The 15280-nt window shown below is 43.1% G+C and overlaps 1 protein-coding gene across 1 annotated transcript in view; it reads right to left on the bottom strand.

The window, feature by feature from the left end:
• Positions 1-5789: 5789 nt before the first annotated feature.
• The window catches only part of dnajb6b (DnaJ heat shock protein family (Hsp40) member B6b), a 56847-nt gene continuing 47356 nt past the window's right edge, over positions 5790-15280 (bottom strand). The window contains exons 9-10 of the mRNA XM_048266410.1: positions 9189-9347; positions 5790-7860 (exon numbers count right to left, since the gene is read on the bottom strand). Of these exons, the coding sequence (XP_048122367.1) occupies positions 7760-7860; positions 9189-9347 (260 nt within the window). The 3' untranslated portion in view covers positions 5790-7759. The remainder of the gene's footprint in view (positions 7861-9188; positions 9348-15280) is intronic.

Raw genomic sequence — 15280 nt, forward strand, 5'->3', positions numbered from 1 at the left:
GTCAGATGCCTGGAAAAAAAGAAACATACTCTGTGACCAACAATTATTTTCAGTTACCAAGATACTAAGATATTGTTTTTTATTAACATCTGTGTAATCAGAGGATTGATAAATAGGAGGACTCAACAAAGAGCGGTGACTTTGAAGGAGCACTAGTATTCTTGGTCAGCTCTGAAAAGACAATGCAAAACCCTACAGGAGAAAAGCCACAGGAGATGCATCAGAGAGCTGCTGGCCTGTGAGGGATACTGTATGTGTCTTAAGGATTATATGGATACATGGACCCAATTACACTCCTTAAGCTTTAAGTATCTTATCAATTTGGATTGCACAGAATTAGAAAGACAGAGACAGAGGGAGCAGAGAGAGAAAGAGAGAGAGGGTGAAAAAGGAGAATTTTGCACAGAAGGGGTCATTTCTCTGTGCTCCGTCTCTCCAGAAAGGTGAGCCAGTGAGCCTCTTGTGTTTCCTCCTGCTGTTTTGTCACTCATCAAAAAATAATCCCACAGGTTAGGTGAGGTCATCGGGCAAATCCCGCCCGTGCCTCTCCTGAACAAATAACAGATAATGACCTCTGACCTTGGTTCTTTTGCAAAAGAATCGGCATCAGTATTCTGCCGTCACCGCCACGGCAGCCGGGCCTACGCCAAATGCCAACCTCCGATCTGAAACCCCGCTCTTTTTTTTTAATGAACCCAGCCGAGGAGGGGGGCCCGGGAGCTCATCTGCATCACAGATTAGGCCTCTCGGAGAAAAATCAGCCATCCATAATTCATTACATGTTTCCTGCTGCGCCCCGGAGATGGCAACGGTCCTAGCAACAGGAACCTAGCAACAGCAACAACTCTCCTCAGCCGCAGCCTATGGGGAACTTTCGTGTCTCATCAAATTTGGCCAATGGGGTGAGGGGAGAGGGGCTGGCAGGAGGTGGAGTGGTGGTTGTGAGGGGATAGGAGGGGCATGGGAGCGAGTGAGAGAGATGTGTTTCCTCCTGCAGCCGACTAGACAGCTGTGGAGTAAGGGTCTGAGAGGCCCAACCTCACTGGGACTGCCATGAGACTACATGTAAGTGTGCGTGTGTGTGTGTGTGTGTGTGTGTGTGTGTGTGTCTGTCTGTCTGTCTGTCTGCCTGTATGTGTGTGTATGTTTGGAGGGAGGATAGGTGTCTGAACATGGGACTCCACAGGGGCAATCACAGACATACACTGTGCAATTGTGGCAGATACTCACATAATCGCCATAGCCTAGACAGCTGATACTGGACATCCATGAGACTATCAGCTTGAAATATGGTGCTATAGGGGTGTGGAGATTGCTCACAACAGCTGAAGTGGCGGTGAGAACCGACCACTTAACACACCAATAAAAAAGCCATCATATGGGCAATGGCCAGTGTTATTACACTCCGACAGCATCTAAACGGGACACTGTAGCGTGTTCTTTCACCTCGTAATGGCTACCTTTCAGGCAAAATATTTGCTCCCCAACAACTGCTAGAACCAAAGCATGTTAGAAAACATCCATGTCTGAAATATATGAAGGCTAGTTGGCTTTGCATCCTTGTATCTCTGTAACCCCTGGGGTCTGTTATTAAAAAAAGTAAAATTTCAACACATGCTGGCAGTATTAACTAATCAATAAACTTCTAAAGAGATGAACAAGTCTACCTGCCAATTATTTGCCTGTTCACAAAACATTGAGCAAGAAATACACATATTACAGCATCTCGAAATGTTTATAATCCACTGACCATATTTTCAAAGAAAATAGTACTTACTGACACAAAAAGCTTGTGGCACAACGTTTTCAGTGGAGAGGTTTTTGACCTCCTGGTTACCTAAACTTAAGTATATACGTAGAGCTAGCTTTGTACAAATACATTACAAAAGAATGTAAGGCATAAAGCCACAAGAATCTGGAGGAGAGGCTAAAGAACCATCAAGCCAAGAGTTGCTGGGAAAGGTATGGAAACATTGTCCATCCCTCAAAAAAGCTGTAAAAAGATGTAAATATGCAGCATTACTGTAGACTGCTGTAGCTAGACACACATTCTTATCAGAATCTGAGTCTGGTTACACACCATTTTGTTTTGGTTATGGAGTGTGTTTCAACCTAGCCTGTAAGTCAACCTGAATTTACCCTGCCCACAAAATGTGAGGATATCAGATGCTTTAATAGCTGTTTTCTGTTAGTCTTTTAAAGTTATTGCGCTGTCAATGTCTTGTATAACAGATGTGATAGCAGAATCTAATCTCTGATTTTGTGGTAAACAAAGTCAACTCAAGCGCACTCAGGTGATGTGGATGACTGCTTCACTGTTGCTCATCTGTCCATCATCATATAAAGCCCGCCCAAATGATTTGATTGGCCTGAACAAATCTTAACTGGGCATGTAGACTTCTCAATAGAGTGACTTCAGACCAAATTCCCTGCCCTCAAATTTTGTAAGCGGGGCAAATTCGGGCTGGCTTCTGGGCTACCATTCTTGTACAGTGTTACCGATATGATAGTGTACAGTATGTGCCGTGCATCTAGATTGTTAAAGATAATACACTCTGCATTACATATAACACACAGCAAACATCTCCAACATCATCCCACTGTACACCATACCTACTCTGTTATACAAGTTCATTACATATGTGTGGCACCTGGTGCTTCATGTGGAAGGGACAATAATTATAGTCCGTGAAACATACGGCATAGGAGGTCATCAAGTGGAGGTCATTAATCAGTTAGTCTGTGTGTTCATTTTCATCATTAGCTGTGTTACTCTTCTGCCTTCATTAGCCCTGTGACTTATTAGTGCATGTGGACAGGAGGCATGATGGATAAGCACAAGGCACAATTAAAGACACCCGGACCAGGGGCAATGCAGTCGGTCTGAGCCCCCTCATGCCACTGGCCTCCAGAGCCATCAGTGTGTGTGTGTGTGTGTGTGTGTGTGTGTGTGTGTGTGTGTGTGTGTGTGTGTGAGTCTTCACACTGGACCTGGCTGTGGGCTTGTGGGTCCCTCGGGAGCTGGATCTACACAGGAACTAATTGCTCAGTTAAATCCTTTCATGAATCATGTCACTTCCTAGTCATCCTGTGTGTGTGTGTGTGTGTGAGAGAGAGTGTGTCTGTCTGTCTTTGTGTGTGTTATCTTTATTAAAATGCTTATGACATATGGTCATGTAAAGGAATGACTGTATATCTTCTTTGCACATTATGTGCACATTCCACACAGAGGCTATTCTTTAGCTTGTTCTTCTGCTTCATTAGACATGTACAAATGCTACATGTTACACTGTATCACTTTATAAGTGACACCTATTTTTATTTTTTAATTATAGTCCATATCCACTCAATTGATCAAGCATATTTATCACCTTTAGTCACACATGTATTGTGACAACAGTCATAGCAAAATCCTGCTGTGTAGTTAGTCAGGATAACAATACTCCATCCATTTTATTTATTTATATATCATTATTACTAATCAAACAAACCAAGGTCTAATATCTCCCCCTCTGTGACCACAGGATGAAATTTTGAGCAGTATCCGAGATTAAAGAGTGTTTGTTGGGGAGGTGGGGGAGGCATATCTGCCCAAGGCAAGTCAAGGACAGAAAAAATATGGATAAAAAATAAATAGATGTGAGACTACAAGAACAGAGGGGGAAGACTGACCTGAAGGACAGACTGACAGAGAAATACAGATCGGGGGAACAAACTGAGTGGTTAAATATATATTCACTAGTAATGATAGTGGTGGATAGAATGATACATATTTATGCAAAGGTATGACACTATTTTGGCATGCTCTCTTAAAGTGACATGTAATACTGTTTAGAACAAACCAATTCAACAATACATGAGTCTAATTTATTTGGGAGAATGATGTCAATATGTCACGAAACAAGACACTTCAGACCAACTGTAGATAATATAGCCACATTTGCCTCCCCATAGATCTGCCATATGAATGCCTAAAATACCTACTGCATATTAACCAGCACGTAAGCAACCAAGCATGTAAGGGCTGAAACACACCTGAATTTGAGGTTTATTAAATCTGAGGTGTTAAATTAGCTGAGTTATCTGAGTGAGTTGAGTTAAAGTGCCAGATAAATCGGTTCAGTGGCAGCCAGGCTTTGCACAAGATATCTTCCTCCAGTCGAGGGTGCACCAGTGTAGTACAGCCTGCAGCACTCGTCTGCAGGGTTGTTTAGAAGTCTTTTGGCTCCAAACGCCAAGAGCTTGTTTTCTTCCATGGGGCAGACTTGTGAGAAATCTCTGGGTCGAGCGTGAAAGCTTACAAGGGAAGGTTGTGTTCCCTGACTGTTTACCTTGGACAGATCGAAGCGTTGGTGGGGTGCAAGTAGAGAGCACAACACATTTCTGCCTCTCTCCGTTCAGAAGGAGGGCATGGTTTAACGAGACTGCAGAACCAACCCCGCAGTGAGACAGCCAATGTGTTCACAGCCTGAGAACTGAGCCCAATGGAAGAGACACCCAATCTAATAGACAATGTTTTTCTCATTCCCTTTCAGCTGGCGTGTAGTCATTGTACTTCAGTGTTGTACTCTTGCTTTTTTGTTATTTTTTTGAGTGCACTTGAGATTTATTAAACATCTCTATTCACCCAACATACCCTGCACTAGGTTTTAATACCTGCACAGACACACACACACACACACACACACACACACACACATGCACATACACACACATACACACACACACACACACACACACACACACACACACACACACACACACACACACACACACACACACACATGCACACACACACACACACACACACACACACACACAGAGAGACAGACATTACACTCCTCTCCAATAGTCTCTCTCCCTTCCCTCGCTACTTGCCATGCTGAATACCTCCATCTAGCGTCGGCTGCTCTGCCTTCCCAGCAGAGGGAGGAGGGAGGCTGGTGCTAATGATTCAGCCTCACCGCTCCACATCCCTCAGGGCACAGAGTGCTTTACATGCTGTTTATTTAACTGCGCTCGAAGGGAGACTTTATCGCATTTAACCGCATGCATGACACTCCTGAGCAAATTCGGAAGAGATTGTACAGATGCCAGGGGATCCTCTTTTTTCCACAGTGCACAAACGCAGATATAAACAAAGTATCCCTGGGTCTTAAGAAAAGTCATATTCCAGAGGACAGTGGTATTGAGGCCTCTCATTTGTGAAAATATTTTTTCTCTCTCTTTCTTTCTCTCTCCAGACTTCCCACTCTCTGTTGCAGTTTGAAGCAGGGGAAATGAATAAGTGCTGAAACGCTTTGCAAATTGAAAGCGATGGCTAGAGTGGAACCATCACTCCCATGCTGTTTAATTAAGCCCAGAGAGAGTTGCGTCAGGGAACAAGGGCCAAATGACTCGCTGGGTCATGTGCATGTTTCACGCAATATGAATAATACAATATAGCCCCAACCAGGCCGCTCCGATATAAATGGAAAATGTCGCCACCTTCATGGTTGAGCCGTTGACAGAGTAATCCAAGGGTGTGTAGGGGTAAGTGTGCCTTCTTTTTCCACAATTTCATTTTTTTTTTTTCATTTTTCCTTCTTAGGATGGAAAAAAGTAAAAAGTCCAATTAAAGCATGAGTGAAAATTCTGAAAGCAAATCACAAATGGAACCGTTTTTAATAAAAGTGTTTATCCATTTTTTAACTAATTCTAGAGAAAACAAATCTCTTTTCAGTGTCAATATTTTTCAAAACGAATGATTTACTCAAGTGATGTAGCACCTCTAGTGAACAGACACAATCTGTTGTCTTTTTCTTGAAAGCTTTATTGTATCGGTATAGAAAAGAGTATTTTCCAAAAAAATATGTCCACCTCCTCACATATCCACACTACATGCATACACCATTCACTGAACAGCACAACAAACACAATGACCTGCTAAAAAGGCAAAACAAAAAACGACATCTTGACTTTCTTCATGGAGAAACACTATCATCCTGTAGCTTTCAAAACAAAGACCACGGTTCTTCATCAGTTGAGATGACGATGAGGAAATGCATGCAGTCCTTTGATTTATTATTTCACATGAACGACCACTTGAACATAACAGTGGACATACTGTATGCTCTCTACACAGCTCCACTTGATCAGACTCCTTCTGCTGGTGAGTGGTTTCATTTCAGTATTGCACAGAAAATACTTTTCCTAGTCGCAGTAGGCCATTACTCCTGATGAATGCTGACATGAATCAGGACAAATTACATTACAAACTTTTATAGTTCCCATACAGATAGATGGAGCCACATCAATTTAGGGAATATAATAGCATTCAATGTCAAAGGGGTTTGCGTTCTTCCTCACCCAAGGCTCCTGGCATCTATTCAATTTCAGTTACATTTAATAATACATTAACCAAAAACAAAACAAAAAACACTAAGTAAATGACCACAACCTTAATGAGAGTCCATTTATTTCACAAAGCATATCATCTCCTTTATCAATTTCACTGCCACACATCTCTGTGACTGGGCTAAAACAGTGGCAAAGCTGCTCTCTAGTTAGGTCACCCAAAAGCCTCCTCAAAGCCTGCTGGCTAAAACAGAGGGGCTTCTATTGTCCAGAATTGATTTCTGCTTCTCTCCTTTGGCCTGAAATATTGATACAGTGTTTAACACAGGGGGTTGAGGAGAACATGGTGACAACTTGTTCTCTCCCTTCCCTGCATAAATAATGTACATCATTCTACCTTTTCTCACCCTCTCCCTCTATCCTGCTATCCTCTCTCTCCTTCTTCTGTTCTCTCTCTTCCTTTGCTTTAGTCAGGGCCTGCTACTCTCCCTCACATTTGACCTCATTGGCCACTTCCTCTCTGAGGGCTGTGCTCATAGGATCTGTCGCCTGTCACTGTCGCTTTCATTTAGCACTTAACCCTGCGTGCCACCGGTCATACAGCCACCCAGGATGCCCACCCACCTTCACCATGTGCCAGAATGCTGTCTAGTCCATGACCACAGCCAGACTAATATTGCTAACAGAGAAAATAACATATTCTATTTATTTACATCAGCCAACAAAGGTTCAAAAGTCTTACCATTGTGAATTTGAGTGTTATATCTTTAGTGTTTTTAACACTGAATTACTGAATGAAAACAGAACTGTGAGGATCTAGTGCTCTTTGAAGCATCGTCGTGTTCTTTTGTTTGTCTAAACGTAATTGTTTCCGATATGGATTAATTGGATATCACCCTTGGCCTTGTATGTGCCTCGTCTGTCCATATAAAATACCACACACACACACACACACACACACACACACACACACACACACACACACACACACACACACACACACAAAACAAGCATCCAAACAAACACACATTAACACAACTGGGTGAAAGGTTGCGCGGAGGCGCAGAGTGTGCCCTCTCCACTGACGTCTTCTTTTGGGTAATTAGCGACGATGCTACATTCATTATGGAAAGCCATTACAGGATCAGAAAAACAAAACATGAGCTCGGGAGAATAAGGAGAGGCCTTGGAAGGTAACTACATATTCAGGCTTAAACTGCTGAATGGGCTCTCTAATGGAAAAACAGAAAGGAGAGACTATTCCTGCACCTCGGTGGGATGTACAACGAACAATAGGAGTAAATAAATAGGAGTGTGAGATATTGAGGCCCTGTGTGTGTGTGTGTGTGTGTGTGTGTGTGTGTGTGTGTGTGTGTGTGTCTCCTCTTCTTTCCAAAAGTTGGGAAAGTGACCATGATTTCTTTTAAAACCATGCCCCAATCCGAGGGACCAGTCTGGGTGCACGTTTCTTTTTAGTGTCCCCCTCTTTCAGCCACATTTTCTTCCTCTTGGAATCGAAGAATCCTAAAGGAGAACAGCCATGTCAGACTCCTGACCAACAACTGAGGTGCACACCCTCAGATATGCAACATGCACACATGAGTCAAAAGAAACCATGCTGACTTACCTTGGGTTTGTGCTCACATGCACCTCTCATTCGCTCTAAATAATTACAAATTACACAACAATTAATCCTGATTAAGAAATTGTTTGGAAAATCGGATGAGTGATTTGAACCTGAAAACTGGATTTCACTGAATCTATTTGTAATGTCATATGCTCAACTTGGCTGCCTGCCAGTTGCACAGTCTTCCATTAGTAAGAATCTGTGGGCCCACTTCTACAAATATTGCACCCAGAATTATTTCCCATTCATTTGCTGAGATACCGCATTAAATGCATCCAATTAAAGGCTCACAAAGTTAAAATATTAGCTTGACTTGTCCAAAGCAAAAGCTTCGGGAAAGAGCAAATAATCTACCAAAAACCCAAGTTGACTCAAGACCACTTAAAATCTCCAGGAAAACTACCTACAACCTCATTAAGAACATCAAAGAGAATAAGCAAATGAAGGCCCAATGTGAAATGTAAGACATGACACATTTTACAGCGTCTTCTGTCCAACAAGTCCAAAGGGAGAAATGCCTTTTAAACTGCTGCCAGGGAGCATCCAAACGGGGTGTCTCTGCTTGAATATTTAGAAGTAAACTCAAAAGGCCAAATTAGCTCTAAACTGAGTCTCTTTATAGTCCATTGGCTTCATGCTTCTCAGTTTAACTGACAGGCATTACTGCTCCAATTACCTGTTGGCTTCATTTATTGTGTTCAGAACAGGTTGGTGATGATATTGACATAAAGAACCGGTGGACTGGTGAACTGGTTTTTAAGTCCCCCCTCCCCATTGCCCTTCTCGAAGACGTCCATCAAGTAGTTGCTACACTCTTAACACGAATGTGTTGTCCCTATCTGAACACAGAGATGTGTTCAAAAACAACGCAAGTTGTGTTGTTTTCAACACATTAATTTAAAGAGTGATTCACACAGAGACAGGTCACAAAGAGGATCAATTTACGTTTGACCATGTAGGTAGCATTCAGAGTGGACACCTACACACTAAATACTCACTCTATAAATGGTTTTCAAGATCTGTCTGATAGGGGTGTAGGATGTTGTATAACTGCATCTGTTTTATACTGCTGCCTTTGACTTATGACCTATGCAAAGCAATTACTGGGTAATACAGAATTAGCTGTGTGCACAGCAGGAGCACCCCAGAGGCCTAGTCTGCTCTTGCGACCCCCTGCACCGCGATCTGCTCTCCTGTGAAGTAAAGGTCATGTCGGGGGGCACACCTCTGGCGAGTCCCAGGCTCTGTAGGCCTCTCTCCTCCTCCTCTTCCGGGGGGTTCTGAGCGCTGTTCCGTAGATAGCGGCCGTGGGAGGGCGGGCCAGGGAGAGCGTTCTGGCGGCAGCGTTGAGGCTCCTCTTCCAGGGCATTTTCATCAGGTACATCTGTGTGTGGATACAGAGACCAATGACTTGTACGCATGCGTCAGTGTGTGTGTGTGTTTGAGTGAGTGAAAGAAAAAGAGAGAGAGAAGAAATGCCATTTACACAGGGTGTGTGTGTGTGTGTGCACACACACACACACACACACACACACACACACACACACACACATCAATGTTTCCTGCCATAATGTGTGATTATAATCTTGTCACTTTTATTATCACCAAAATAGCTTTGGATAAACTTTTTTTTAAAAAGAATGGTGAATTCTAAGCAGTTTGGTGACAAGCCGTTTTGACAAGTTTCTCAGCATCTTTGCACAATTGTTTTTTTTCTCTAATGCATAACACTTATATTTATCTTGCCACGTCCTTGACATCAGATGCACAATTGAGGCCAAAATGAGAAGCATCTCCCATTATCAAAGCGTCACACGGACAATAACAGCAGTGCTAGACTCATTTGTATACCCGTGCAAAAACACCGGGGAGAAATGTAAAGAAAGTTCAAACATCCCCTCCGGCAAAGCGTCTTTCTCGCTTTCTCTCTCATAAGACCTGCCGTATATTCCATTCATATTTCATGTGGCACGCTTTTATTGTGATTAGTCATGTAAATAAAATGAGATTTCTTTATTCTTTTCTCTTGGTAATTTACATTTATATTGAATTAGCGTCGGAGAGGCTGTGAGTGGAGGGGGTGATTATGCCGGGAGATTACGGGCAGATTTCATCGCCATTGTGCGGTCTAATTAAAAAGGCAGAGCAGAAGAAAGCAGACAGATGCTCCCGTGCCGAACCTGTTTTCATTACCAAAGAGGTCCACACACTACTTCTCGAAAGCCACCCCCATCGCATCCAATTTCTCGCAGTCTCTTTCTCTCTCTTCTCAAGCCTCCCCCATCATGTCTCCCCCAAACACCAGAGTTATTATTACCCTTGTGAACATTTATAAGTCAAGCGTTTAACAAATCACGTCATTTGAGATACATCAAAAACAAGGCCAGGAAGCCATCAGTTTCATCTACAGGGATCAAACAAGCAAAAGATGATAGGCCACTGGTCTTATGGCTAGACCTACAGTACAGAATAGGCGTGAACATTTTAGTATTCTCACCAAGCCAACTTCTCAGTATCTCAGTGGAAACCAGTGGGGAATTACTAAATTACCGCAATGTTGTGTGTGGTTAATATTAACATGTAGTCCATTAATCTGGCTATAGAAAGAACATTTGTGAAAAATATGTGGGATTTTTAATTTTGACTTAAATCAAATTTACAGATTAGATAGTAAGCCTGACTTTAAAAGTTAATCTTATCTACTTACAATATCAAGAGGTCATACGCATGTAATATCTCATTTAGCTTTCTCAGTAACCCTTGACAGACTATTATGTTTAGCTGGCTGCTTCAAGCACATTGAATGACCTCTGTGTATAAAAAAAAATGCACTATATAAATAAACTTGACTTGACTTGTATCAACTTGACTAACATGACCAGGAGGTCACTTTCTCTGGTCTAGCCCATCAAAGTTGGCAAGAATGACCACCAGTGTTTTGGACAGGTATATAGGCCTTATAGCTACCTCGGCCACCCTATACACCAATGCATTGATGGTACCATTGTGTGCACGCAAGAGGAAATGTCTTGCTTTGGTATTTCAAGGCCTCTGGTGTTTGTGTGAAGGAGGGGGGGGGGGGGTGACCAGGGCCGGTTTTAGCCTACTACATTTGGGTGTCCTGGTAGAAATTTTGGGAGGGCAACATGACCAAAGTGGTCCATTTGAATCAATATTGGCACAAAACACTAACACAGAAAATTCGGTACTACATAGTATGAGTTGCTGCAGCCAACAACCAGGGATCGGCAGTATTTCTGACATGTATATAAAATAAGTATTTCAAACACAAAATAGTATGTTTGTTTGTATTTTATTTTTTTGAAGAAAATTGCTTCGTAGGTGTGTATTTTTGTAGTTGTAGTGACATCATAAAAGTGTAAAACAATGAATGCAGCATCTGACTGGTGCTGACTTGTAATTTGCCCAGAGTTGTTGTGGTCAGAACACTGAGATTCAGGAAGATGATTCAGTGCAAGATGAGTAAAGTGTACATTGCTCACACACACACACCAGCTTCAAGTTTCTTGAGAACTTTAATTAGTTTCTTGAGAACTTTAATCATCTAATTGGAACACATGGAACCGGCTATGTGGTTGTCCTGCAACATTGCTCAATCTGGGCATGCGTTGACAATGAAAGAGACACTTTGTACCACTTGACAAGTTCAGTTGTGACTTTTTGAATGCCTCTCTGATACAGCATTTAGGCTATGAGATGTAACAGGCAAGTCAGCATATTGATCTGTTGACTGTTTGCAGGTAATGGCATGTCTCGTAGGCAGAGAAAAGCTGTTGCTCTCAAACACTGTCCACTTGAGTGTGTACTGATGAAGGAATAGATTAAATTGAAATATATGGAAGGCTTGCCAAGTGATATGCTCCTTTTAAAGAGTATGTTTAGTACTTTCAATTACTATTTTATTTTGATACATGGTGCATTTTGTAGTTTATTTTTATATTAAAATTAGGGTATTTGATATTTAATCCCCCCCCCCCTCAGAGTATAGCACTGTAGCTGCCTGGCTGGCTGCAACAACTCAAGCTGGGTAGTACTGATTGTTTTCTCATACCGACAGCACTCAGTGACTTTGAGAAACAGAGATCTAGAGGGGGGTTTTACCTACCTAACACACATACATAAGCCTACTGCACAGCTATGTACCGGCTATCTACCATTACACTCAACACCAACTCTTCTACATCCAAGCTGGGTTTGTGACTGCACACTGGGAGAAAAAAAAAGAAAAAAAGACCTCTTGACTTTGTTTGGGTGGGCGAGACACAGGGCTGTGGCCCCTGCCTAGAGCCAGCCCTGGGGGGGACACCTGCTCATATGAAAGTGTCAGAGATGCGTTGTGAGTGTCCGACAGTAACAGCCTCTCAGGCCAGATCGCGTTCCCCCACACCCTGATGACAAAGCCTTCCTCTCTGCTAATGATGTCATCCGCAGCACAGCCCCAGCGCAATTTGCACTCTTCCTCCTCAAGCATGTCACCTCCGCTAAGTCACAGTCTACAATCAGGGGTCGGAACTGTTGATTGTATGAGGGAAGAAGGTGATGGAGGGAAGGAAGAAATGGAACGAGAGAGCAAGGACAAGATTGGCCGATATGAAAGAGAGAGAGAGAGAGAGAGAGAGAGAGAGAGAGGCGTAATGAGCCTCGTCAACCAGAGACAAAGGCAACCTGGCAAGACTCAATTTACCTCTCCGGATGAATGGAGGTCTTATTACCATGGGGTCAGCCACTGTGACCCTGTAAATTCACAGTCCATTACTGAAGGCACATGGACACCCACACATTGGTCTCTCCTCTGTGTGTGTGTGTGTGTGTGTGTGTGTGTGTGTGTGTGTGTGTGTGTGTGTGTGTGTGTGTGTGTGTGTCTGTGTGTGTGTGAGAGAGAGAAAGAGAGAGCACACCCCCTCTCGTAAAGGTATCCAAACCCATCACACTGTCTAAATCCCAGTCAGAGAATTGGAAACAGAAAATGAGTGTGGCTCATTCTTAAGCGTCCTCTGCAAAACATTCGAGTGGAGGCAAGCCCTTCTCTGACAGCCTTGAATAACAAGCAGTGGTTGTTCGCCCGTGAAAGACACTGCTAGCGGTCATATCAGATTTTACATTTTAAAAAATGCCGGAATGAAAACAGAAAGCCATTCTGAAACCCTTCGGTCATTCTCCTCAGGGATAGGGAAGAGGATGCTTTCCAAAGAGCAGCCCGGCCACTGCTTTTCCTGATCAATATTTGTTTCTATTATATGGTTACCTGGGAGATAGGGCTTAAAGAGAGAGAGGGAGAAAGAAAGGGGGAAGAGCAAACCTGCACAGCCGCATAATCCATTATCATTTAATTACTTTAAACAAAAAGCAAAAAAAAATCAAAGAGCAATAATGATAATGAGATCTTTTAATACTCATAAAGAGGAGGACTGCTTTTATGCTTTGGATCAAAGCGGTGCTTTAATTTCAAGTACAAAACACGGACCGTGTCCCAGACTCATTCTTCATGCATGGATTTGCAGCCTTTGTGCTCCCTGTGATTTTGTTTATTCGGGCCGTGCTGAAAGTGAGGACACTGAATAGGCTCTGTCTATATTTAGATTGGCGGAGGTTGATCGCCAGAGGAAACACACGCACCTGACATGACTGAGCCAAGCCTGCTGATTGGCATCCTGACCTCGAATTAGTTCCAGCAAGATGGCCGTCACCAGATGAAGCTCTCATGGGCTGGTCCTCCGTTTCATTTTTCAGTAAAAACGAGCTGGTGTTAGAAGTCAGAGAGGTTTCTCATCTTTGATTTAAAAATCAAGCCTTGAAGCATGCTCATAAAAAAGACGTCATCCCGGTCTAGTCGAAGCTAGGCTACGCGCTGTAGGCTACGCGCACCTGAAAGTCATGGTTGTAGTCACATTAGTTTGCAGTTGTACAATAGGCTTATTCAATTTGATACATAAAATAGACTACGGACGAAGAATAGAGGTCTTACCATTATTCAGGCTAGCCTTTTAGTAGGGCCTTGAAATGTCCATAAATAAAACATCTTACAGCATGGTGTTGCATAGTATGTGCCATGTCGCCTAACTTTACTAATGTTACCGAATGGAAGATGTGTTTAAATAGGTGCTGAGACACATTATAGGCCACTGTCAGCATTTTGCCCCTTTAAGAGCATAAGTCACCCTTGGACGGTTTCATATTCACATATGACTACAGCCAACCAGCAACAGAACGCAAAGGCAGCATCCTCAAAAAATGAACGACACCAAGAGTCAATGACCTCGTAGCTGACCCTGTCAGGTTACGAGGGGAATATTCACTCCTCTCTCACAAATGCCGCTATTCAGCGACATTGCGGATCACCACCAAAAGCTGCGTCAGCATAGGCAGTAAGCCGCTTTACTTTTGCGCTCTCTCCCTGCCGGCCCTCATAACTCCATCTCTCCATGTAGGCGCATCCCCATCCGGTGCTGTTGCCTGAGCTGAGATAGCGATGGCTGGAGCCGTGGCTCGAAGGAGCTGGCGCAGAAACGGATGTTTTCCCATCTTCAGCTGCTCTATCAGTTTCATCTTTCATAAAGCACCCAGGGGCCTCGGGCTCCAGAACCATAGATCGTAACCAAGCGTAGATGAGCGTCATGACAAGGAGCAGTACAGCCAGGCGCACAAGACACACCGGCTTCCAGTTTGAATGAGAGCTGTTTTGTGCAGAATGTGACAAATGTGGAAATGGAGGATAAATATAGGCTACTGCAGGGGATCCTTTATTAGTGATTAATTCCTGGGATCTTACAGGTGATACTATAAGCAGGAGTGGCGGCGGGGGCTTATATTTACTCATTCGAGAAAATCCTGTATTCAATTGTGCATGATGATGCTGCCACACAAACTGTTCCAGCACATTTCTTGACGAGAATTTGTATTTTGTCCATCATCCCACCAAAAAAGCACAAAAGAATATCAGACTGCTGAAAGTCCGAACGAATGAAAGAATTGCCAACACTCAAGTGATAATCTCAATTCAAGAGCCTGCCCGCCAGCCTTTATTCGCCTCACATTCAGATATGCCTAACGACGCTCTTACCAGTGAATGTTGCTTTTGTGTAAAGAAGAGCAGGACGGGCAAAACCTTTACCATCCTAGAACAACCTACAGTTAAAGAATAAACGACACAGTAATGCATTCAGATATAATTAAATTATGATGATGTGGCTGATGTGGGGGACAAGGAAGAACAGAAAGCTGGAGTCGACTTTAAACAGAGCGCAGCATTAATAATGCACAGATCGCTCCTTTAATTACTGTACTTCAGTGAGAGGG

Source organism: Alosa alosa, chromosome 16 (assembly GCF_017589495.1).
Source record: "Alosa alosa isolate M-15738 ecotype Scorff River chromosome 16, AALO_Geno_1.1, whole genome shotgun sequence".
NCBI lineage: Eukaryota > Metazoa > Chordata > Actinopteri > Clupeiformes > Clupeidae > Alosa > Alosa alosa.